We start from the raw sequence: 24,266 nt of genomic DNA on the forward strand, positions 1-24,266 counted from the left end.
CCGAAAGGTTGCAAGTGTGATCCAAGCAATTCTTTTATTGCATTTTATTTTATCAGACATGAATTATGTTTCTCTTTGGCCATGGCATTGTCCTGTTCATCACGTCCAGAGGTGCAGGACTGGAGGATGCAGGCAGTGGCTTGTCATGGGAAGAACTTGGATCTGGAGTCTGAGAGTACTGGGTTTGAATCCTACCCTGCTGCTTACTGGTGGTGTGTGACCTTTGGCAAGTCGCTTAACCTTTCTGAGTCCCAGTTTCTACTGGGGGTTTTAAGTGGGGGTTTTAGCAGAATCTTTGCAGTTGTGCTATGAGGATTAGAAACTATATGTATACAGCATGCAGCTCAGAGAAGGTGCATAATAACTCTACACATGAAGAATTAAACCCTGGCTTATCGCAGGAGCTGGAGGCTGAGGGGTCTCACCATATGCTTCACAGCACTGCTCCAGGTGGCCCAGCTGCTGCACAGAGGGCCCTGCCTGCTGAAGGAGGCCGCTTGGTCTGGGCCACCTGGGGAGTTTCTTACCACAGGGTTTACTTGAATCTGTGTTGCCTTCAGGTCCGTAAATGTTTTTACTCAGTTCAAGTAGCATTTTGTGGGTGAATAGGGGCTGTGTGTCTGTCCTGGTTGCCCAGGAGGGTACTGAGCAGGAAAAACAGAGTCTGGCTTAATTAGATTCTTTTGGAAATTATCCCCAAAGACTTGTGGACGGGTCATGCACTAGATGTCTGGAAGAAACAGAAATACCCAGATTGGGAGGCAACAGGCAGAAGCATCTCTGGGGGTGTGTGACTCTCAGGAAGCAATTCACCGAAATCTGCACCCAGCTCTGTGGCTTACAGCAATATACTTACAGTGGGAATGATATCTGTTCTACCCACTTTATAGAATTTCCATAAAATGTCTTTTAACTATAAAGTACAGTGCAAGCTTAACAGGATTGTTGTTTGTGAAAAGCACTTCTTTCTGCTGTGATCTGTGCCCTGTTGGTTCTCACTGCAGTAAGGTAGCTTTTGGTGAGCCGCTCAGCAGCACCACTAGGGCATGTGCTCACTTGCTCACTTGGGCTTTGGGGAAGAGATGGCTCAGGGAGGGAAGGGCTGTGGGTTTCCAGCAGTGGCCGCAAGAGAAACTGCCAGCTCTCTGAGGCAGTCACTGAGAGCCAACAGTAGCAGAGCTCACGGGTCACCACAAAAGTGAGCATGTGAGTCAGACAGGGTTTTGGAGCATGTTTTCCTGGTTTCTGAGCCTTTGTGACTGTGAGGTGCTGTGCTTGGGCCCCGTGGTGGTCATGTGAGAATCATGGCCACCTTCCTACTCCAGGCTCGAGTGGTAGAGTCTGGGGAGGGGATTAGCGCTTCCCAGGTGGAAACTCTTCTAACTGGAGATGAGTCTGCCATCATGTGGGCAGCCTGATGGGGAAGGATGGAAAACCAGTTGCTGGAGGCAGGCTGTGGCTGCAGGAGAGGGGCAGGAAGGCCTGGAGGCTGACGCAGGAGGTGGCAGGATGAGGCTGGGGGTGTGCCTTGCTGATGGGAAGCGGGGATTGTTATGCCTCCTTGGAGAGAAGTGTCTTACCAGAGCGTGTTGGGGAAGAGAGGACAAAAACAGGTTTGGGTTTCCTGCCTTCTGTGACATTTGAGGGTGGGGAAGCCCTGATGGGGACTTGATTCTTAGCAACCAAAAGTGTCCTGCTTGATTTTTCCCCCCTTTAGCATAAGATTGAAGCTTTGCGGGGGAAGGGATGATTAGGGGGTTTGGGATGGACATGTCCATCCGCACTGCTGTATTTAAAATGGATAACCAACAAGGACCTCCTGGGCAGCACGTGGAACTCTGCTCAATGTTATGTGGCAGCCTGGATGGGAGGGGAGTTGGGGGAGAATGGATACATGTATATGTGTGACTGAGTCCCTTCACTGTTTACCTGAAACTATCACAACATTGTTAATCAGCTATACCCCAATGCAAAACAAACAAAAAGGACTGGAGCTGTGGCTACTAGGTAAAGAGTCAAAGAAAGACTCTAAGATTGAGTCTCCTATTTGATATGATCCTTTGTGCGTGGATCACCTCATTGTCCTTTCCCTTTTCCTCTCCTGCCCCCTTCCTCATTAATATTTGAATGCATACTATGTGATGGACATTATGGTGGTATAAGGGATACAGCAGAAACAGAATGATTGTATTCCACATTTTAGTGGTATTTGTAGTCCTAGAATGTATGCAGATGTTGAACAGATAATTGCACAAAAAAACGTTGCATGCTTCTTGGAAGAAACGCTATGACTAACCTAGACAGCATATTAAAAAGCAGAGACATTACTTTGCTGATGAAGGTCCATCTGGTCAAAACTTTGGTTTTTCCAGTAGTCATGTATGGATGTGAGAGTTGGACTATAAAGAAAGCTGAGTGCCAAAGAATTGATGCTTTTGAACTGTGGTGTTGGAAGAAGACTCTTGAGAGTCCCTTGGACAGCAAGGATATCCAACCAGTCCATCCTAAAGGAAATCAGTCCTGAATATTCATTGGAAAGACTGATGCTGAAGCTGAAACTCCAATATTTTGGCCACCTGATGCGAAGAACTGTCTCATTGGAGAAGACCCTGATGCTGGGAAAGATTGAGGACAGGAGGAGAAGGTGACGACAGAGGACAGGATGGTCGGATGGCATCACTGACTTGATGGACATGAATTTGAGCAAGCTCTAGGATTTGGTGATGGACAGGGAAGCCTGGTGTGCTGCAGGTCGCAAAGACTTGGACATGACTGAACAACTGAACTGAACTGAACCACATGCAATGCAGTGAAGAGAAATAGTACCATGAGAGTACCAAAAAATGTGTATCTAATGTAAAAGAGCTAAGAGAAGCTTCCTTGAGAGATCTGAAGAATGAATAGGGGTTCATCACACCAGGGCAGGGGTAAGTGATAGGAATGGTGAGGAAAGTGTTGCTGAAAGAAACTTTGTACATGCGGGCTCTGGTGGGAAGAAGGTTGGTATTTTTGATGAAGTAAAATAAAGCCAGTATATTAATTAAGGTAGATAGAGCTATAAATGGCAGAAAACTCAAAATAATGTTGGTTTGAATAAGAGAAAAGCTACATGTATTTCATAAAAAAAAAAAAAAAAAAGCAGTCCAGAGCTGAAGCAACAGCGCCACGTTCATCAGTGACCCAGGCAGCATCTGTCTTAATTCTTTGTTAGACTCACCACGTTGCTACCATCTTATGGCCCAAGATGGCTGTTTTAGCTCTGTCCATCACAGTCTGTATTCCAGCTAGCAGGAAGGAGGAGAGGTCAGAAGAACACAACTCCTTCCTTTCTTAAGAAACTTCTGAGAAATTGTATATATCACCTCAGGCTATATCTAGCCAGAATTTCATCACATGGCCATACATTAGCATTAGCTAGCACTTCCAGTATAATGTTGAAAATGAGTGATGAGAGGGGATATTCTTGTTGATCTTAGTGAGAAAGTGGTACAAGAAAGTACAGTGGTAACTGTGAGATCTTTTGGTACAGGTTTTTTATCCAGTTAAGGAAGTTCCCATGTATTCCTACTTTGCTGAGAGTCCTTATCATGTGTGATTGTTAGATTTTGTAAAATGCTTTTTCTGCTTTTATTGATACGATCATGTGATTTTTCTCCTCATTTTTCTTTTTTAGCTAGTTGGTGAGATGGATATATTAATTGATTTTCAAATGTTGCGTACCTGGGATAAATCCCACTTGATTGTGGTGTATAATCCCTTGTATCCATTGCTGGATTTGATTTGCTAGTATTTTGTTGAGAATTTTTGTACCTGTGTTCACGAGAGATACAGGTCTGTAGTTTTCTTTTCTTGCAAGGTCTTTGTCTGGCTTTGGTATTAAGGTAATGAGTTAGAAAGTATTCCCTCTTCTGCTGTCTTCTGAAAGAGATTATAGAGAATTGGTGTAATTTCTTAAATGTTTGGTAGAATTCACCAATGAGCCCATGTGGGCCCAATGTGTTTTAATGAAAACTTTCACTTTACAGAGATACTAACTTGGGAGGCAGGTGTGAATTTGAGGCCTTGAGTGACTGGGGCAGGCTTAGAAGAGTTACTTAAGTTCATTGAACTTACATTCCTGTTCTTTAAAATGGTGATAATACCACTTGCTTAGGGTGGTATTGGAATGATATACAGCACCTAGCACTGTCCAGCCTATAGTGAGCAATTACTGGGAGCTACTTATTTATTTACTTATTACTTACTTACTAATTAGACCAGACTGACATTGTGTGTTGAACTGCTGAAGACACCATTTCTTACATACCCTTGGAGGATGGGATAGATAGTTTCTGATTTTTCTTTTCTTTTATCTCTCTTTTTCACAATCTCTGTCTCCCTCCATCCCTCTCTTCCTTCCTTAAGGAAGGAAGGATTAATATATCCATATTTTGGATTAATATATCCATATATATGGATTAATATATCCATATTAATTGTTGTTGTTCAGTTGCTAAGTCATGCCAACTCTTTGCAATCCCATGGACTGCAGCACGCCAGGCTTCCCTGTCCTTCAGTCTCCTGGAGTTTGCTCAAACTCATGTCCGTTGAGTTGGTGATACCATCCAACTATCTCATCCTCTGTCGTCCCTTTCTCTTGCACTCAATCTTTCCCAGCATTAGAGTCTTTTCCAATGAAAAATATATTAATCATATGTTGTAGCTATTTTTCCTTTTTAAACTTGGAGGAAAAAAATTCATTAAAGCATGTCAGTAACCAACACAACTTTAGTATGTCTGATGGTCAGGGATACTGTATACTGAGTGTATTTAAATGTTGACCCCAGTGGGTCTCTGTAAAGTGCAGCTATCCTGTCAGTTGATCAGAGTGTGCCCTGTGCATTGCTTTCTCTCTGCTTTGACCTTGGACTGACTTGGATAACTCATGACTGGAGCTGCAGCCTATATAGTGGGGGTGTGCCTTGTTTTGGACTCTGTTAGGACAGGGAACAGACACTGTTAAGGTGAGGCATCGTCTTCAGTGCAGAAAGTTAGTTGTTCAGTCGTGTCTGACTCTTTGCTGACCCCATGAACTGTAGCCCGCTAGGCTCCTCTGTCTATGGGATTCTCCAGGCAAGAATACTGGAGTGGGTAACTATTCCCTTCTCCAGGGGATCTTCGCAACCCAGGGTTCAAACCTGGGTCTCCCCCATTTCAGGCAGATTCTTTACCATTTGAGCCACCGGGGAAGCCTGGTGCGGGGGGCATTCCTCTTCTGATTCCCTTCCTCTCTGGGCGAGACCTTATTCTTTCTTTTGTTGCCAGTGAGTTTTTTTTGTGGAGATGAGCAGTGTGGTGACTGAAGGAAGATCTTAATGGTGGTGTGTAAGGAGGAGGGTGGTAAGGAGAAGGGCGAATCAAGCAGACTGCAAGCCTTTTGCGGATGTGTTCTGGGTGGAATTGCAGCTCAGTCAGAGCTTTGCACATACATACAAAAATGGAACCGAGAAGTATTTTCATTTGTACTTAATTTGTGATAATGGCACATTCATGGCAGGATGCCGTGAAATCAGTTCGGAAGGGTAGCAAGTATGGGTAGCAATAGCTGCTGCAAGTCCCCAGGGTTCAGTAGGAGTAGGAGACTTTCTGGAGCTCTGGGGTGTGAAAGGCACCTGACATCTCACTGTGGCTGGTGAGGGCTGGAGGAGGGGTGGGGGCACCCGCTCATACCCTTTGCCTTGCTCAGGGACTTCAGGGAGTTGCACATCCAATACCTCCTGACTGTGCTGCTATGACGTCTTCCTTCACCACCTCTCTTTCTCAGAAAACGACTGGGCTCAGGAGAGCAATACAGAGGGTGGCAGTGATTATTTGAGAAGGTACATACTTGACTTCAGACCAGATAACTGTTATCAGCCTAGATAATTTCTGTGAGTTCTGAAATAGACTTGGCACACCAGGCAGGGTGTCTGCTTATAGTATAGCAGGAGGGATGAAGGATTGCCTGGTTTTGCATTTTAGACTGGGGCTGTAATCCTGGAGAGTATTTTTACTGTATGGAAGTCAGGAAGAACTCATGAAGTGCATGCAGGTCTTTTATCTGGTTCCATTTGGAAGGTGGTGATTTAGAATGCTATATGTTCAAGTCCCAGGCTCCTCAGCTCGTTGAGGACAGCGCCAATCTTATGGAGGTATGTGAGGTTTAAGTGTCACTGACTCCTCCTTATTTCTGGATGTCCCTCCCTAGCAATTCAGTTAATGCATGTCCCATCAGTGTAGCAGTCTCTTTCCCATGTTAGCTGCATAAAGTCCCCTAATCACTGATCAGGGAGCAGACAGCTTTTTTTCTTTAAGCTTAATGATTCATCTAAGAAATATTTTTGTATCTTACACATGTGAGGCACTGTGATGGGTGCTGAGGATACAAGGATGATAATCCACAGCTGTCAGGGAGGTCCCACTGGACTGGCAAAGACAGCCTTATACACTGGTGGTTACAGCATAGAAAAGAAACAGCAGAAGAAAGGCAGAAAAATTATGGGAGGACAGAGGAAGTGACTGAGGATCTTCCTCAGTTTGGGATGTTTCTTATAGGGGTGGAGATAGCATGGAAGACGAGTTTGGGAAAAGGAAACAAGCTCGAATGAAGACTTGGAGTTGAGAAACATCATGTTTGGAGACCTTTAAGCCATTTGGGGTTCTTGGATGGGGGAGGGGTAAGACTGGAGAAATAGGAAGGGGCTAGATCCAGAAAGGCCTTGCATGCCAGTTTAAAGAGCACAGGCTTTATTCATAGGCCAGCAGTTCTCTAAGGGATGGGACATGCCTACAGGGATGAGAGAGGCAGGTCTTTGCATTTGGAACGACCATTTGGTTGAGGACTGCCTGCCAATGCAGGAGACATAAGACAGGCAAGTTCAGTCACTGGGTCAGGAAGATCTCCTGGAGAAGGAAATGGCAACCCATTCCAGTATTCTTGCCTGGAAAATTCCATGGACAGAGGAGTCTGGTGGGCTACAGTCCATGCGGTCGCAGAGAATCGAACACAATTGATTGCACACACAGTGCAATGCAATGAGGACCACGCTCGGTTAGGTGAACCATGCTTGTGTGGAAGGTAGGTTGGAGAGCTTGAGACCAGAGGCTCCTTCTAGGAATATCCATTGTCTAGGGACAGAGACAGTGACGGCTACAGGAAGTAGAGGTAGGAAGGAATAGATGGATTTCAGATTTAAGTTCTGATTGATTAGAGGAAGGGAGAATGAGGAAGCAGGAGTCACGGATGATCAGACCTTTACTTTTTCTTTCAGAGGCTCTGCTTGTATCCCGCTTCTCTTGGGAGAGTCTTTCTGGCCTCTCCCAAACTTTGCTGTGTAACTCTGGCTTCAACTGCCTCTGCTCATTCCTTCTTGGTTTTGTATGTTCTTAAGTTTGTTTCGCTTTCTCTAAGAAGAGGAAGCACTTAAAAGGTAGAATCTGCCTCTTATACTTTTTTGGGTGCAATTTTAGGTGTTTAATACCTATTAAACACCTATTAAATATTGGACTTTACACAATTCATTTATCTCTGGTTTTCTTCTAAGAGGGGAAGTAAGAATTGAACACAGATGTCAGATGGGAGGTTTCCTCCATCCAGAAGAAAACATTTGTGACTTGTGTGTCCAAAAGGGAATTTAATCAAATACACGTCAAAATCATCCAAAAGGAGTTTAAGGTTGGGGTTTTAGAAGAGTAGACTAGCTTTTTTAGCCATTTAGTTCTAGAAACAACTTGGGCTTCCCAGGTGACTCAGATGGTAAAGAATCTGCCTACAATGCAGGAGACCCAGGTTCTATCCCTGGGTCAGGAAGATCCCGTGGAGAAGGAAATGGCAACCCACTCCAGTATTCTTATCTGGAGATCCCATGGACAGAGGAGCCTGGAGGGCTACAGTTCATGGTGTTGCAAAAGAGTTGGACATGACTAGTGACTAACAGTTTCACTTTTCACTTCTAGAAACAACTTACCTGGAAAGGCACCCCTGGTGGGTTGGCCATGGCTTGTACATCCAGAACAGTTAATTTAATCGTACCACAGTTAACTGCTGTCTCTGAAGGGTTCGTGTTTGTGATTCCCTCTGCAGGTCCAGAGCCCCGTGCCCAGTGTGAACTGTCGCCTGTCAATGCCTCCCATCCGGTCCAGGCCTTGATGGAGAGCTTTACCGCCTTGTCGGGATGTGCCAGTAGGGGCACGGTGGGGCTGCCCCAGGAGGTGCATGTCCTGAACCTCCGTGCCGCCGACCAGGGGCCCGGCCAGCCGCAGAAAGAGGTAGGTGCTGTGCCAGCTTTCTACCCACTGCCCCTTGGAATTTGTAAAGACACTTCTCTGGATGTGGAGTCCTCTTCTTCCATTCTGGGTTTAATGAGGATGCTCATGTATTCATGTATGAACATAAGTGGGGAGGAGGGCACAAAGTACAGGAGAGAGAGAGAAAGATTTCAATTAATCCAGAAGGATTGCTCTCTGCACTGGGCAACTTCTTCTCTCTAGAGAGCTTTCTCCGCTTTTCATCTTTCCTGCCCAACTCCTGCCCTCATATTGGAAAGAATGTTTTGAGAATTTTACTTTTAAAACATGGTTGTGAAAAAACAATGTTGCCACTTTTCTGTTGTTGTAGAATGTCTCTCATCTCCTTCTGTGCTGTCTGTCTTCTTTCTTTTTGTCTTGTGAGTCTACTGCTCCTGCAGGATGTGTCAGGGGAAATGGAATTATATTAATTCCATTGTATTAATATTCACATGAAAGCCCTGGGGTGGGTAGCTCCTTATGTTAGCCAAGCACCTTCTCGAAGATGAAGATGGTCTTGGTGGTGGTGATGATGACCCAAGCTCGTAGTGACTCAGTATTTCCTCTGTCCTCAGCACTGTTTGAACCACTCAAACACTTATTCCAAGAAGTCCTATTACTGCCCTCAATTTATAGGTTATAGACAGGTGCAGTGATAACTCACTTGCCCAAGGTCATTATCGTACGAGCGAAATAGCCTCCTCTGTCTTGTGGCTCCGAAATGACCCACATTGTGGAAAATGGTCCTGCTAGTTCTTTGAAGATAACACACAGTTGTCATTCTTTCTGTTTTTAAGCTTCTGTGTCAGAAATGTTATCATTAGGGTATTATTTCTCTGGGAAGAGAGAAACCACAATAAACCCTGATCCCAGTGAAGTGTAGAAAAACTCATGCAGAGCAGAATTTATCTTTGAGCTTGTTTCTGATCAAGAAAGTTAATTTCCAGAACCATTTGTTTATGTGCCTCAGCCACTCTTCATTCCAGGGGGGCGGGGGGAGTAGGACTAGGGGAGGCGAGGTGTCAGAAGGGAAAGCAAACTGATTTTAATCATGTGAAAGTGTGTGGAGTTGGCTCATTTCAAAGACAAATCATCTAACCTTCCCAGCTACATTGGAAATTATTGTTAATACTCTTGGTTGCTTGCCATTGTTGCTGCGGCACATATTTCAGGTCAGATTTCTTTATCCCAGTAATGCGTCTTTAATTTTTAACTTATGGGGGAGAATTTGTGGTGGGAGGGGAAGAAGGGGAGGAGGAAGTGCAGCTCATATGAGGTACTGCTGACTCCAGCAGTTCTTTAGCAGCAATAATTACTCATGTTATATATGCTGTCTCAGAAGAACCAAGACAGAAAAAACAAGTCCGAGCTATTACAAGAGCAGCAACAGCAGAAATTCTGCATGTTAAATTGTGCGGTACTGTTGTTGATTCTGAAAATAGATTCACATAAGACTATTGAAGCAAAAGAAAAATACCTCAAGGAATGACAGCAGAGCTCTCCCACACTTGTATTTACTGTGTTAGATAAAAATCGACATGGTTGTCCTGAAGATACGTAAAATGAGCTGGCATCAAGGGACATCATATGCTCAGTGAGGAAGGAAAGAAAGAGGGCCTGTGGGGATAGTCTCTAAAACTTGGTTAAAAAATGTTGACTGTATGTATGATTTGGGATTAGTGATTTGAAGGTATTACTGAGAGTAGGCAGCTGAGGGAAATTGCATTCTTCCCGTCTTTGGGGGACTTTAAGGAATAGATGGTTGTATTCTATTTTGTTAGAAGACAAAATGTTGGGATATGTGATCTTTGGAAATTCTCTCTGGCTCTGAACTGCTCTCATAGGGTAGACCTGGAGTATTTTATGTCTACAGAGTGAGTGTCGAGGATGATCCAGAGCAGTAAGGCCCTGACAAAGAGACAACGAAGGAGAGTTTGTTTATGGACGATAAGATGGAGGAGGAAAAATAAGTATCTCTTACCTTCTTCATGTGTGACACTGGAAATTCATTACTGCAGCCATGCCAATAGCTTTTAAAAATCATTTAGACTATGTGACCCAGTAATTCCATTCCTAAGAGTATATACTAGAGAAAAGAAAACATATGTTCACATGAAAACTTGTCCATGAATGTCATAGCAACATTATTCATAATAGCCAAAAAATGGGAACAACCTGCATGCCTGAATGCCTGTCAAAAGTGTTAACAACCTGAATGCCTGTCAATGGATAAATGGATAAATGAAATGTGATATATATATCCATATGATGGAAAGTTATTTAGCAATAAAAATGAATGAAATACTGATACATGCCAAAATGTGGATGAACCTTAAAAACATTATGCTAAGTGAAAGACACAAAAAACATATACTGTCTGATTCCATACATGTGAAATGTCCATGGCAGACAAATTTACAGAGATAGAAAGTAAATCGGTGGTGGTTTAGGGCTGAAGGGCAAAAGAGAGAACTCGGGTACTGACTGAGTATGAGTACAGAGTTTCTTTGAGGGGGACAAAATGTTCCAAAATTGAATTGTAGTTTTATGCATTGGAGAAGGAAATGGCAACCCAATCCAGTGTTCTTGCCTGGAGAATCCCAGGGATGAGGGAGCCTGGTGGGCTGCCATCTGTGGGGTCGCACAGAGTCGGACATGACTGAAGCAACTTAGCAGCAGCAGCAGCAGCAGATGGTTCCACCGTTGTATATGAATATTACTAAATACCATTGATAAATGTCAATAAATTGTGAGCATACTAAAAGCCATGGAGTTGTACTTTAAATGGGTGAATTTTATGGCATGTGGATTTTATTTCAGGAAAGCTGTTAATCAGCCCTAAACAACCACCAACTTACTTTCTATGTCTGTAAACTTAAATAAAAGTTACCTTAACTGTATCTATTTTTTTTTAACACCAAGATTGCTTCCTCCTCCAACCTAAGCCCTTCCAACTCTTTCTGATGTTTTTAAAGATAACTTGATTTTTATACATATGCTATTTTATATGGTCTGTGCTAAAAATAACAGCCAGTTGATTCTGGTGGTAATAATGGGAGGGAGGATCAGAGACAGCCTTTGTGCATGTTTCTACCAAATATTAAGGGCAAATATTTTTCAAGATGAAATGATAAATGTTGTTGCTTGTAAATTAGAAAAGAATGCCCTACTGGCTCCAAGCCATCATTACTTTGACTCCTATGACCGAGGTAGTTGTTTTTCATGCTGTCCTCCTTAAATGCAAGGGAATTACTAAATCAACCCCATCCCCACCCCCTCCTCCTGGCTTGTTATTGGTGGAAGATAAGCATTAAGATCTATTATAAATCATCCCTTCTCTAACATTTTTCTAAATTCCTATCTCCCAGGCACCTTAAGTTTCCTCAACTGAGGAGCTGCTGCTGCTGCTGCTGCTAAGTCGCTTCAGTCGTGTCTGACTCTGTGCGACCCCATAGACAGCAGCCCACCAGGCTCCCCCGGCCCCGGGATTCTCCATGCAAGAACACTGGAGTGGGTTGCCATTTCCTTCTCCAATGCATGAAAATGAAAAGTGAAAGGGAAGTCGCTCAGTCGTGTCCAAATCTGTGCGACCCCATGGACTGCAGCCTTCCAGGCTCCTCCATCCATGGGATTTTCCAGGCAAGAGTACTGGAGTCGGTTGCCATCGCCTTCTCCGCAACTGAGGAGAGGCTTCTGCTTTTCCTCTGTGGAGGATATAACAGCCTACACCTGAAAATAATAACCGCAGCAGGTTGACAAGATTTGGGGAAACAGTTATACTTAAGTTAGATAAACAATTTTATAGGCCAGCAGAGAATTTGTATCAGAAGCATGCTTGCTACAATGATTAATACAAAGCTATCTGTGGTGAAGCATGGTTTTGCTATTGACTTCCCTGCTGGATTCTCATCAGGACAACACAGACCTGTAGTTGTATTTTCCATCTGAGACCACACCTCTCATTTGTAATCATCGACTTTGGAAATAGCAGTCCTGGAAGTGAACAGTAAATTGGAAAAAGACTCTTTGGCGACAGAAGCGGACAGAAGAAGGTAAACAGGCCTGAGAGATCAGTTTTGTCTTTTAGAAAAAGTGGGATGTATCATAGGTTTTGGCCTTCCTTGGTGACTCAGTGGTGAAGAATCCGCCTGCCAGTGCAGGAGACATGGGTTGGATCCCTGGGTCAGGAAGATTTGCTGGAGGAGGAGATGGCAACCTCCTCCAGTATTCTTGCTTGGGAAATCCCATGGACAGAAGAGCGTGGTAGGCTGCTGTCCACGGGGTTGCAAAAGAGTTGGACGTGACTTAGCAACTAAACAACAACAAATCATAGGTTTCATCCTCCCTGTGCCCTTTAACTTCAAAGTAAAATCTGCCCCGGGCATGCCCACTGCCCCTCTCCCCCAACTCTTTCCTAATGACCCCATGCGCCTGCCCCTGAGTTTGGTCCCTCTGGGTGTTTCCTGATTCCCAAGAAGGGTTGTGGCACTACTAAGAGGCTGCTTGTTGACAGTGATATACTTTCATTAGTTGCTGGAATGGCAACAGTTTTGCTCCCTATCATCTAATTTTTATTGTGACCTGTTTTTTTGTGTGGCAGTGCTTCTTTTCTATTTCCCATTTGTCTAACTGCTTGCTTATTATGAAAAGCCCTTAGTTAGCAATATGTATGTGTATAACAGATTCTGGGAGTAATTATGGGTGTTTAAATTTATGTATGTGTTTTGACATCAAAGAAGCAACTGTTAATGGGCGTGCCATGCCAGTGAGATGGCTGTAGGGTGGAGTGAGGATCTGGGAGGATCCATTGTCATGGGAAAGGGGCCAAGTTTAATAAATTTATCCTCACCCGTTAGAGGGCTTCCCTGATGGTTCAGACAGTAAAGAATCCACCTGCAATGCAGTAGACTGGGTTTGATTCTTGGGTTGGGAAGTTTCCCTGGATGAAGGCATGGCAACCCACTCCACTATTCTTGCCTGGAGAATCCCATAGACAGAGGAGCCTGGTGGGCTACAGTGCATGGGGTTGCAAAGAGTCAGACACTGAGTCAGACTGAGCGACTAAGCACACACACACCTGTCAGAAAGCTCAGAACCCTCCATTCTTTTATGTATTATTCTGTTTCATTCCAAAAGGGATTTGAGATGGGCTTACAACAACAGACATACCAACAGTGTAAGAAGAAATGCAAAATGAGGACAAAGAAGTGTAGTTTGTTAGAAAGATATAGTTTGATAGCCATGAGGGTTAATGTGATTGGCATGATTGAGTTTGAAATTTGGCTCCAGGCTTCTAGGCAGGCAGTGCCAAATGGGATGTGTAGTTAATCACACATGTGGCTCCAGGTCACTTTTATTTTGGAACTTCTCTAAGGACTGTGGCATATAGTTGTTCCTTTCCTGTTTTTTTTTTTTTTTTTTTTTTTTGAGGGCAGGAAAAGACCACAGTTGGGAGAAAGAGAAGGAAGTGAACCTGTCTAAAATGCGAACTGTTCTGCTTGCCTCTTAACAGCTCCCTTGTGTGTGTCTATGCTTAGTTGCGTTCGATTCTTTGTGACCCTGTGGACTGTAGCCTGCCAGGCTCCTCTGTCCGTGGCATTTTCCAGGCAAGAATACTGGAGTGGGTTGCCATTTCTTTCTCTGGGGGATTCTTCCCGACCCAGGGATTGAACTTGAGTCTCTTGCATCTCCTGCATTGGCAGCTGATTTCTTTACCACTGTGTCACCTGGGAAGCCCTTCTAATTCATTACCCTTAGCTTCCTGAGGCCCCAGATAACAGTAACAGCGGTGATCGTGGTGATGGTGAAGTGCCTGCTGTGGGCCAGCCACCTGCCCGGCACCTGTGTTGTCTCTGCCCGTTCTCACTGTCGACCGGAAGGGAGGTTACACAGCAGACCCTGGATATGCAGCCCCACTCTGTTGGATTCTACAGTCCAGGCTTTCCCCGCAGTCCACTTCCCTTTCATCTTTAGCTCTCACCTGGCTCTGGCTATGAAACCGGCCATCGTGTCACACTTAAACCTGCTCCATGAGCCAGCAGATCTCCCACTGAAAGTTTGCGTTTCCTGCATAGGCTTCTGAAAGCTCTTTCCAATATTCAGAGCTCCTTTTCTTCCCCTTCCTTGTGTCTTTGGGGCAGTTTGGAGGGTGGTTTTGTGTGTAGCATTGTCTCCCTTTTCCTTTCTGGCTTAAAAGATTATCATGTCAAGTGTCAGTAATTAGAAAATGCAGGACTGAGTGTAGGAGCCCTTGCTCTCTATGTGGCTGTTAATCCTGCACTAAATGCCAACCTCCCATCTGTTTTTCACAGGTGATCATTTTCCTCCCCCCAAACAAAGCTTTTAACTGCCTCCACACAGTAACTCACCTGTCTTCTGCTAGTAGTCCATGACTTGTAACCAAACTTGCTGGAATTCTGTGGAGAGAAAACAAAACATTCAGGCACTCTTTCTGCTCTGAGTGAAGTACAGGAGCTTCAGTATGTGGACTTTGCCATCTGATTTGACATCTTTTTTGCTTCCTTTGAGGAATCTGGCAGTTTAGGAATTAAATTGGAGATCCTTGCAGCAACCTACTTACCGATCTGTCTGTCTGTCATCTTTCCCCTGTTTCTGCAATATTAGGTGGACAACTTCTTTCTTTTTGGCCCCCACCTCCAGTTATTAAAATATGGACAGAACAGTGCAGGGGTTGGGGGAGTGTGTGGGTTTCTTACCTTTACATATCACCACTGAAAGAACTGATAGAAAATTTCAGGACTGTTTTTTGGAGAGTACACATGTGGGAGCAGAAATAGCAAATGAACACTAGCACACTAGGTACATTCCTACTCTCATGCAGGGCATTTTCCCCTCTGCTGTTATTTGTGAATGACTTCCCAATGCTACTCCTGTGTATATGCTGGGGGAAAAAACCTCAAACGAACTCAAGGCTATTTATGTTTCAGAGATCTTATATGTAGCATGTGCTAAAATAAGCAGGCATCAAAGTAAACCCTCACACATAGACACTGTATATTGGTGAAATTCAGTTACTAAACAAACACTTTCCATGTGTAAACACTGCCGGGTGTTTGTTTAAATGGAAGTTGTTTTGGAAGTCACCCCAGCCTGACAGGTAAAGTCATCTCTGAACTGGCCATTTCGTCACAGACCGACAGCAGATTTATCAGAAAGTTACCCTGACCACAATGGTCTCATTTCTCAAAAGACATTCCTTTTCCTCTTTCTTTTTTTTTTTTCAATCTCTTTCCCTCTCCCTTTCTTCTCTCCTCTGTCCCTTCTTCTTTCCCTCTTTTCCCTCCTCCTTTCTTCCCCCATTCATTTGAGCCTTGCTGTGAAAATGATTTCATTAACTTGAAAGACAACTGAACCTGGCTTTCACGTAAAATTGGAGGCCCTAAATAAATAGGACAGCCATATTATTTAAAATGAGTTGCCCCTTCGCTTGAAGATACCCATTGCAGGTTACATGATGACACTCTGCTGGGCAGTAAGAAGGTGCCAGGCCAGGACTGGACAGAGGAACAGGGGTGGGGCCAGCCAGGCAGCCAGACGCCCGGCTGCTATTTCAACAGAAGACAATGCAGGCCAGGTAGGACTGGCCTCGCTAGTCAACGATGGTTTCTAACACACTGGGGCAAGATGTTCAATCTCAAGCTACAGCTAACTCTCAAATGAGAACTCTCCAGAAACCCAATCTTGGAATTTTAGAAAAAGGGAAAGCAGATTCAGAGCGATAATGGTGTTAATAAATATCAGGATTTAGCAAACCAATTAGGACACAAAAAGTGAAGAAGTTATAAGACACACTGGCTAGCTACATGGCTTAAACCCTGCCATTAACCGCCGTTAACGTAGCCCTCAGAAAGCACACTCCCTGCCCCACAGAGGGACCAAGCCTGGTTGGACTCTGCCATTTTAGCATGAGGTAATGCTGGTTATGTTTTTTGCTGGCTGGGAGCTGACAGATTGAAAAATCCTCTCTTGTTATTGCCTCTTCCCTAGTCTGGAGGGGAGGCTGCCTTGACTCCTTCTGAAATTTGTCCAGCAGCAGCATTTTCCAACCGGTGCAGTCTTGGTCTTTATGGAGGTTAGGGTTACGACCTCAACCCATACCCTTGTGGCCATGGTAACTGCTCTTGACTTTTAAAAAATTGTGTAATTTCCCCAAAATATTGTTAGGAAATATTTCTAACGTTTTCTGGGAGTACCCTCCACATTTGAAAATGTGACTTTTTGCTTTTAGAACTCTTTGGGGAGTATTTTAAAAAAGCAATAGACCAAAGTAAAGAGCAGGTTTGCAAATCTGAGACCCAGATGTGCCGGTTGGGCAAATGCCCAGTTTGTGTGTGTTGCCGAGTGTCCAGATATCCAACTTGTATTTTTTTTCTTTCCATTTCTGATTTGCTCTTTTGACATTTTGTTTGAAAATGTCAATTTACTGGCTAATACCTCTGACTTAAATACCCAAATTCTGCAGAAGTATTCATTACTTTCAAGAGTTCCACTCTCCACTGTGTTTTTTTTTTAATCTCTGTGAAAATGAGACACGTGTTTAGTTACTCTCCGTTCCTTTCTCTCTCAGTGAAGAGGCTGTGCATGAACCTGGCTCTGCTGATAGCTTCTCTGCACCATCTTATTTCTTCTCCTTGTATACCCCACACCTTGAATGAGTGAGTCTGTGTTTCCTGCCTTCCCCTTCTTTCCTCTTTGTAGCCTGACTTCTGCTCTTCTGAATTTGTCTCTGGTGATTCCCTTTTGACCAACTCATGGGACGGTGGGACTGGAGAGATGCCCTCAAGACAACCCAGTTTTAACCACCTTCCAGGGCCAGGGAGTGAAGCCATTGCTTATTCACTGTCAAACAAGAATTTGGTGTCAGGGCTGAACTGGACCCCAGGGACCCCAGCTCCTGTTGCAGAGTTCTTTCTACCACCACCCCTTTCCCCACTCTTCACCCCACGTCAGCTCCTTTTTCTGTGCCCCCTCTTCTAGCATCTCTCTCTCGGTTTCAGGATATTGCCTTAGCTTGGTTCTCCTTCTAGCTTTCCATCTGTTTTTCTGTTTCGTTCCCAGCTTCTCTTCCTTTCCTCTCAGTGGTTTTGACTGAACTGTAGTCCTTGGCCCTGGTTTTCCCCTGTCTACTCTCCCTGTTGTGGCTTGTCTGTTCTCAGGATTTGGATTGTCACCTCCATGCCAACGACTCCCCAGACTCTCTCAGGGCTTTTAAGTGGAGCTCCAGTCTCCTCTCCAAAGCACTGTACCTCTCACGTCTTACCTCAGACTCTCAGGCGCCTGAGGTGTGCTGTGGAGCAGTGGCTATCACTGTGGTTCTACCTGGTGTCAGATAGAGGGCTGACCTCAGCTCTGTCTCTTCCCAAGCATGTGACTCTGGGTGAGTTACTTAATTCTCTGAGCCCCAGTTTCCTCTTTGGTAAAATAGAGATGATAGTGGCAATTCTTTAGAAGATTCACTGAGGATGGACAGACATCTCTATGGCCCCCTTAGGACTGGCACGAATGCTTAGCACACAAGAAATAATCAAATGCTAGCTATTTATCTTTAAAATGGACTGTAAGTACCTTCCGAAGCTGGTCTTCTCCTTACCCCCATGCTGGTTTATCAGTCTAACTTCTTTGTCCCATCAACGGTACCACTACCATCTGTCTTGGGACAGTTTTTTCCACCTTCTTTTTCTTTTTTCCTTCAAATCATCTGTGTGTGTTTTCAGTGTATTTTTGTTTCATTTTTTTTTTTTTTTTTTCTCCCCTTGGCCACTCTGCACAGCATGTGGGATCTTAGTTCCCCAAACAGGGATTGAACCCAGGACCCCTGCAATGGAAACATGGAGTCTTAATCACTGGACCGCCAGGGAAGTCCTCTGTCTTGGGACTTTTGAACCATCTTGGACTTACCTATTCACTGAAACCCTATATTTGTTCAGTCACCAAGTTTTATTGACCTTCCACTGAAATTTCCTGAGTTTCTATGCTCCTCTCCACTGCCTTGCAGCTCCTTAACCAGTCTGTTGGGACTGGCCTAATCAGCATTAGGCCCTGATTATTTCAGTCCAGCTTGTGGGCCTCTTCATTAAAATGATTTTTCTCTAAAGAATGTTCTTATAACTGATTCATTTGTTCATTAATTTATAGACTTATTCAATGAGTTATTCATTGAGAACCTACTGTGTACTAGATAGACTGTCTGCTGAATTCCTCCTCATCGTTGTGTCTTGAGCATTGCTGCGGGTTGAGGGAAAATCAGTTTAATACAGTGTGACAAATAATATGACCATTATTTGTCCCTAGCAGCGGGAGTGGTAATTCTATATGCAGGAGAGGGAGCGATTCTCAGAAGAGAGCATTTGATGAAAGACTTCAAAGTCAAGTAGAAGTTACTGGGCTGAGGGGAAGGAAGGCTTCAACATGTGCCGAGGGAAGAGCGAAACCACGTGTGGAGGAAAGTTCTTCCGTGTGCATGGTGTGGCTGATGTACATACAGATCAGGCAGTGGCAAACTCTGGGCTTTGGGCCCAATCCTTACCCTTGCCTATTTTTGTATGTATGTAATTTACACACTGTAAAATTCACCTGTTTAAAGCATGCAAGTCAATGACTTTCAGTATATTTATATATTTATAGTGCAACTATCGTGACAACTGAAGTTTAGAACATTTTTAGTATCCCCGAAAGAAAACTTGGTGCCCATTAGCAATCATTCCTCATTCCCCATGCTCCCACCCACTAATCTACTTCATAGATTTGAAATTCTGGGCATTTTTCAAATAAATCAAATCACATAATATGGGTGACATTTATGACTAGCTTTCTCACTTAATGTAATGCATTTGAGGTTCATCCATGCTGTGCATGTATTGGTTATTTCATTCCTTTTTATTTCTGAACAGCATTCTGTTACATGGCTATACCACACCTTACTTATCCATTCATCAATTGGATGCCTATTTTTGTAAATAAAGTTTTTTTTGGGGGGGGATAAATAAAGTTTTATTGGCACGTAGCCATGCCCATTTGTTTACTTGTTGTCTGTGGCCTCTTCCTCGCCACAGTGGAAGACTTGAGTTAGGGTAACAAGAATAACAAAGCCCCAAATGTCTACAGTCTGGTCATTTTCAGATAAAGCTTGCCAACCCCTGGAATAGAGGATGCGGTAATGATGGGAGCAGCGGTGGGGGTGGGCTGGGTCCTGGAAGTGGAAGATGAAACTGGAAAAGCCACACAAGTAAGGATTTGGACTTAATCCTATGGATCAGTGTACATGGTATGTGGAGCCCCTGTATCTGAATCCCTTGGAAATATTTAAGTGCATGTTCCTGAGCCTCACCCCTGACCTTTCTGCTGAATCCATTGCCTTATAGCTTTTTCTTAATTCCACCTGAACTGCTTTCTTAACCCTTCAAACATAACATGGGTCATGTTTGAAGACCATGTGCTGAGTCTTAACTCATCAGCAAGTCTTTTCCTGGTTCCTTTATCTTCCTCCAACTCCCTCTTTTCTAAAGTAGCTCTGACTCCCTCACCCCCCACAATCTGCACCTCCCCAGAGTATGGAATTATATGTTTTCTTGTATTATTTGCTGCTGAATCATGTGTGTTAATCTTGTGTAGTCTGGGGAGGGGACTTCTTAAGGGCAGGAACCAAACTGGACTCTTTTGCATGGATTGTTTTTTTTAAACTTTTTATTTTGCATTGGGGTACAGCTGATTAACAATGTTGTGATAGTTTCAGGTGGACAACAAAGGGACTCAGCCATGCATATATATGTATCCATTCTCCCCCAAACTCCCCTCCCATCCACGCCTTGCAGGGACTCTGGGTTTTTGCATGGTGCTGAGGATATTATTTAAAATATCATCATAAGTCTGCTTAAATTCTTCCCTTTTCCCACTGTGTACTTTGATTTGATTTCATTATATCAGTGGACTTGGTGTTTTGTTCCCAGTCCTTAACTGCTACAGCAGAGCAGGTATCCTCTGCTTTGTATTACTGCATTGATTTATTTTTCCTAATTAAATCTTGTGCATACATGCTGGATGCTCAGTTGTGTCTGATTCTTTGCAATCTCATGGACTGTAGCCTGCCAGGCCTGTCTGTCCATGGGATTTTCCAGGCAAGAATACCGGAGCGGATTGCCATTTCCTTCTCCATGGGATCTTGTCGACCCAGGGATCGAACACACATCTCTTGTGATTCCTGCATTGGCAGGCAGATTCTTTACCACTGCACCACCTGGACTACTGCAATTTACTATATATTCTCCAGCTCTCTGTTTTAGACTTTTCCAGCTGGTTTCTGAGGTTTTTTTTTTTTTTTTTTTTTTCTTTAGTCTTATAGATTTTAGTCCTCTATTAGTACACCAGCTAGTCTTTTCCCTCAGCTGGGTAAAAGCTATAAATGGTTTTCGACTCCATGCTGCTCCCTTGGGTAGTTTATTTGATCTGAGTCGGGTTTGAAGTTGGGCCATTGAGAACGATCTGTCCTGATGCAGGGGGATGATTCCCAGCCAATTCTTCATGTTGCTGGAATTAATTAACCTTGATTCCTCCAATCGAAAGAAGGCATTTTTACTTTACCCTATATCATTAAATACTTAGTAACTTGATTTTTTTTATTTTGTTTTTTTTTGCTCAGTGAGCACTTAAAATATCCCTGCCTGTATAGTAATTTGTTCCCTGTTTAATGTGGCTTTTTCCTTTGTTTACTCTGGACTCAAGTCTTTGTAGCTTGTTTTCTAAGTCAGCTCAAAAGTTGCTGGTCATTGGATTTGGCAGCCTTTTCCAGCTTTACCCACCAGAGCCCTACAGGAAGTTGTGTGTCGGCCAGAAGAGTCTGTTTATTTAGAGCATGGTGTCCAGCAGAAGCAATCCATTTATGAGGGTCTGGTCTTAAAGACACAGGAATCTGAATCTGTTTGAAAAACCTGCTGCTTTGGCTTCCACTGCACTTCTGTGCTCTGTGCTCTCCTTTCCAGGCTGCTTGGATACCTCGGCTAGACGGGTGGTTAATTGAAATAGTTCTTTGCCTGAAACTCCTTGGCCTTGTCTGACATGCTAAAACATCAATGTCCAGATACTTGATAGCCTTTTAAACTCACAGGGAAAAGATTAATTTTAAAAATTGTCTTTTATGAGTTTAGCATTATTTTCTAGTATCCTGATGGCATTTTGCTCCTAATGCACTCCTGATTTAGTATGCTGAAACTAAGGTAAAATGGCTGTACTTTTAACTCCTTGGTATGGTTCTTTGCCTGCAATCATCTGGCATTATCTGGGTTCTAGTCCAAGACACCCTACAATAAGTGCTTGGTATTTATGGCATTTTCTACCTGAACTACAGAGTCCTTTGACTGCATCTAGAATTTTTACATCCTTTGGTAAAAGAGAGGTAAATTTTAGCTAAGATTTGGCTTCTTTTGAAGATACAAAGACTAAATTAGATGTCACTGGGTTTAATATAAGCCAAGGAGAGCCAGCTGTAGGATCCAGGATGGGTTTAGGCAGGCGGACGGGTTTACTTGCTCTGCAGTGTGTGGGATCTTAGTTCCCTGTTCGAATCCAGGGTTCGAATCCACACTCCCTCCATTGCAAGGAGGATTCTTTAAGCTCTGGATCTCCAGGAAAGTCCCTCATCTGATTCTTTTTGATTTGCTATAGCAGGTTGGTGATTTGGCTGTAGGTTTCCTGTGCCTAGCACCCATGCACTGATTTAAAGGGAAGCTGCCTTCATATTTTAAAAGGTGAGCCCCTCACAAGGCCTCACTCCTAGGGACATGGGTGCATATGCAGGTGCCTTGGGAGAGAGGACTAAAGAGATGTGGCAGGTGCTGAGAGGGCTGAGAATAGAGAGGCAGAGGAAAGTGAGGCACTACATTTTCCACCTCTAGTCATGCTCCCGTTGCCTTTTCTGGTCGTCTGCAGCTGGATTTTTTTCTGAGGTGGGAATTATATGAGATTCCTACCTCAGGATAGCTCCTAAAGAATACTGACTTTTCTTAGTCTTCAGTAAATTTAAAACTTAATGAAGTTAAAAAAAATACACATTTCTTGCCTATTCCTCTCCACCTCAAGGGGATAGATATGAAGGCAAGGCTTTCCTTGGGAGAGAGTAGTTTCTGAAGATAAAGGAGAAGGCTGAAGTCCAGTGAAGCCCAAGGTCCACGTGGACATGGACATGTGTGCTTTGCTGTGAGACATATGTCTCCTTTGCTTGCCATGCTGAGTCTCAAATTTGGGGGTCTTCCAAAATCCAAGGCGACTGAAGAACTTAATTTCCAGTGGAGTCATGTGTGGGCATTTTGCCGCCACCATCTGTCCCAGAGGAATTTGGGGGGCCAATTACCCTGCCTTGATCTCTGAACACCCCCCAGACTGTCATCTGGTGCAGCTGGCCAGAGGGTTCTGCCTGTTCCCTAGTGTGAGCTCTCTCTGCCAAGCCGAGAGGCCATTAGAGGGTTTTCTGCTAGCCTTTTGTTGCTTTTGCTGTGTTCTTAATGCATGTATTTCCTGCTTTCATAGGGAATGAAGATTCCACTCTTTTCCCCCTTATCATCACTGGTTGTTAAGATAGTAAGAATCTAAATGAAATGGTAATATCACCATTGAAAATAAGTATTCCTCTGAAAAGATTTCTTTTTGTTCAGTTTTAATGCTGTTAATATCTAATTCCCAGTGTTTTCGTTGGAAGCTGTTCAAACTTCCCAAATCATAAAATCTTTCAAAGCCTACTCCAAGTTACTTTTTCTTGATTCAGTTCTCCTCTTTTTTCATTGAAAAAAAAAAAAAAAAGCTTATTTCCAAGGAGGGAAATGACCTGTGTTTATTAGAGACCAGAGTGATATGGACCCCTGATTTGCTGTGAGGTTCTTTTTCTTGATTCAGTTCTCCTCTTTTTTCATTGAAAAAAAAAAAAAAAGCTTATTTCCAAGGAGGGAAATGACCTGTGTTTATTAGAGACCAGAGTGATATGGACCCCTGATTTGCTGTGAGGTTTTTTTTTTTAACGTTTTTGGAGTAGTGTACAGAGGTAATTTTTAGTTCTCTTTTTGCCATGTGTTCTTACACACATTTCCTAAACACTTTCCCTGGCTTGGTACTATTACTGTGTATATGTCCTACATGTGTTTCCTATTTTTTATGACTCATACTTACGGTACTCATAAAGATTTATCCTTTATCTTGGCTCTGAGTAATGAGCCCACTTGCACATTTCCAGCAGAGATGTGGGTTGGGACTTCTGTGTCTAATCCTGGAGGACAGGCCTCTTGAAGGCATAGTGCAGGAAGCATGACATACTCATCTAAGGTTCTACTTACTTCTCCTCCCTGAGGAAGCAGTCAAGTTAGTTTCTGTGCGTTTATTAATTTGTGTTTTCCAGGTTTTGCTTTTCCTTGCCCCTTTTAGTCATTTTACAGCTTATGAGTGAGACCACCAGAGGGTGACTGGATGGAACAAATGTGCAGCTCCTTTTCCCTGCTGGCAACTATGTTAAAGAGTCTGGTGGAGGAAGGAATGGAAATAATTAAATTGAAATGATATCTGTATTACATATGGCAGCAAACATCCAGGGGGTCTTCTTGGGTTCAAACAAACATTCAGACCCAAGAAATTATCACAGGCCACAGGTGGCTTCAATCTGCTAAAGGATACAGGGAAGAGGCTGCAGCATAGAGCAGGGCAGCATGGCCTTCCTCTTCATTTGGATGCCTGGGGCTTTGGATGCATGAGTTCATACAGCCATCTGGAGCTCTCCAGTTGCTGGCTCCAATGCTAGACCTACATGGGTGTGTGTGTGTGTGTGTATGTGTGTGTGTTGCTCTGGTTTGGAAGCCTCATACCCCCCAGGAACTAATAGGCAACTATGCTCTATAGGAATAGTTTCCATGATGCCCATGAAAAACATACCTGGTTTGCTAGGGTCTCTGTTCTCAGGGAAGAAGCCT

The 24,266-nt window shown here is 43.6% G+C and overlaps 1 protein-coding gene across 4 annotated transcripts in view; it reads left to right on the forward strand.

Annotated features, from left to right (window-relative positions):
* Positions 1–24,266, forward strand: part of TGFBR3 (transforming growth factor beta receptor 3) — a 209,669-nt gene that overhangs the window by 77,243 nt on the left and 108,160 nt on the right. For all 4 annotated transcript variants that reach the window (XM_027536536.1, XM_027536535.1, XM_027536533.1 and 1 more), the window contains one exon: positions 8,102–8,286. In XM_027536536.1, coding sequence (XP_027392337.1) covers positions 8,102–8,286 — 185 coding nt within the window. The remainder of the gene's footprint in view (positions 1–8,101; positions 8,287–24,266) is intronic.

Source organism: Bos indicus x Bos taurus, chromosome 3, assembly GCF_003369695.1.
Source record: "Bos indicus x Bos taurus breed Angus x Brahman F1 hybrid chromosome 3, Bos_hybrid_MaternalHap_v2.0, whole genome shotgun sequence".
Taxonomy (NCBI): Eukaryota; Metazoa; Chordata; class Mammalia; order Artiodactyla; family Bovidae; genus Bos; species Bos indicus x Bos taurus.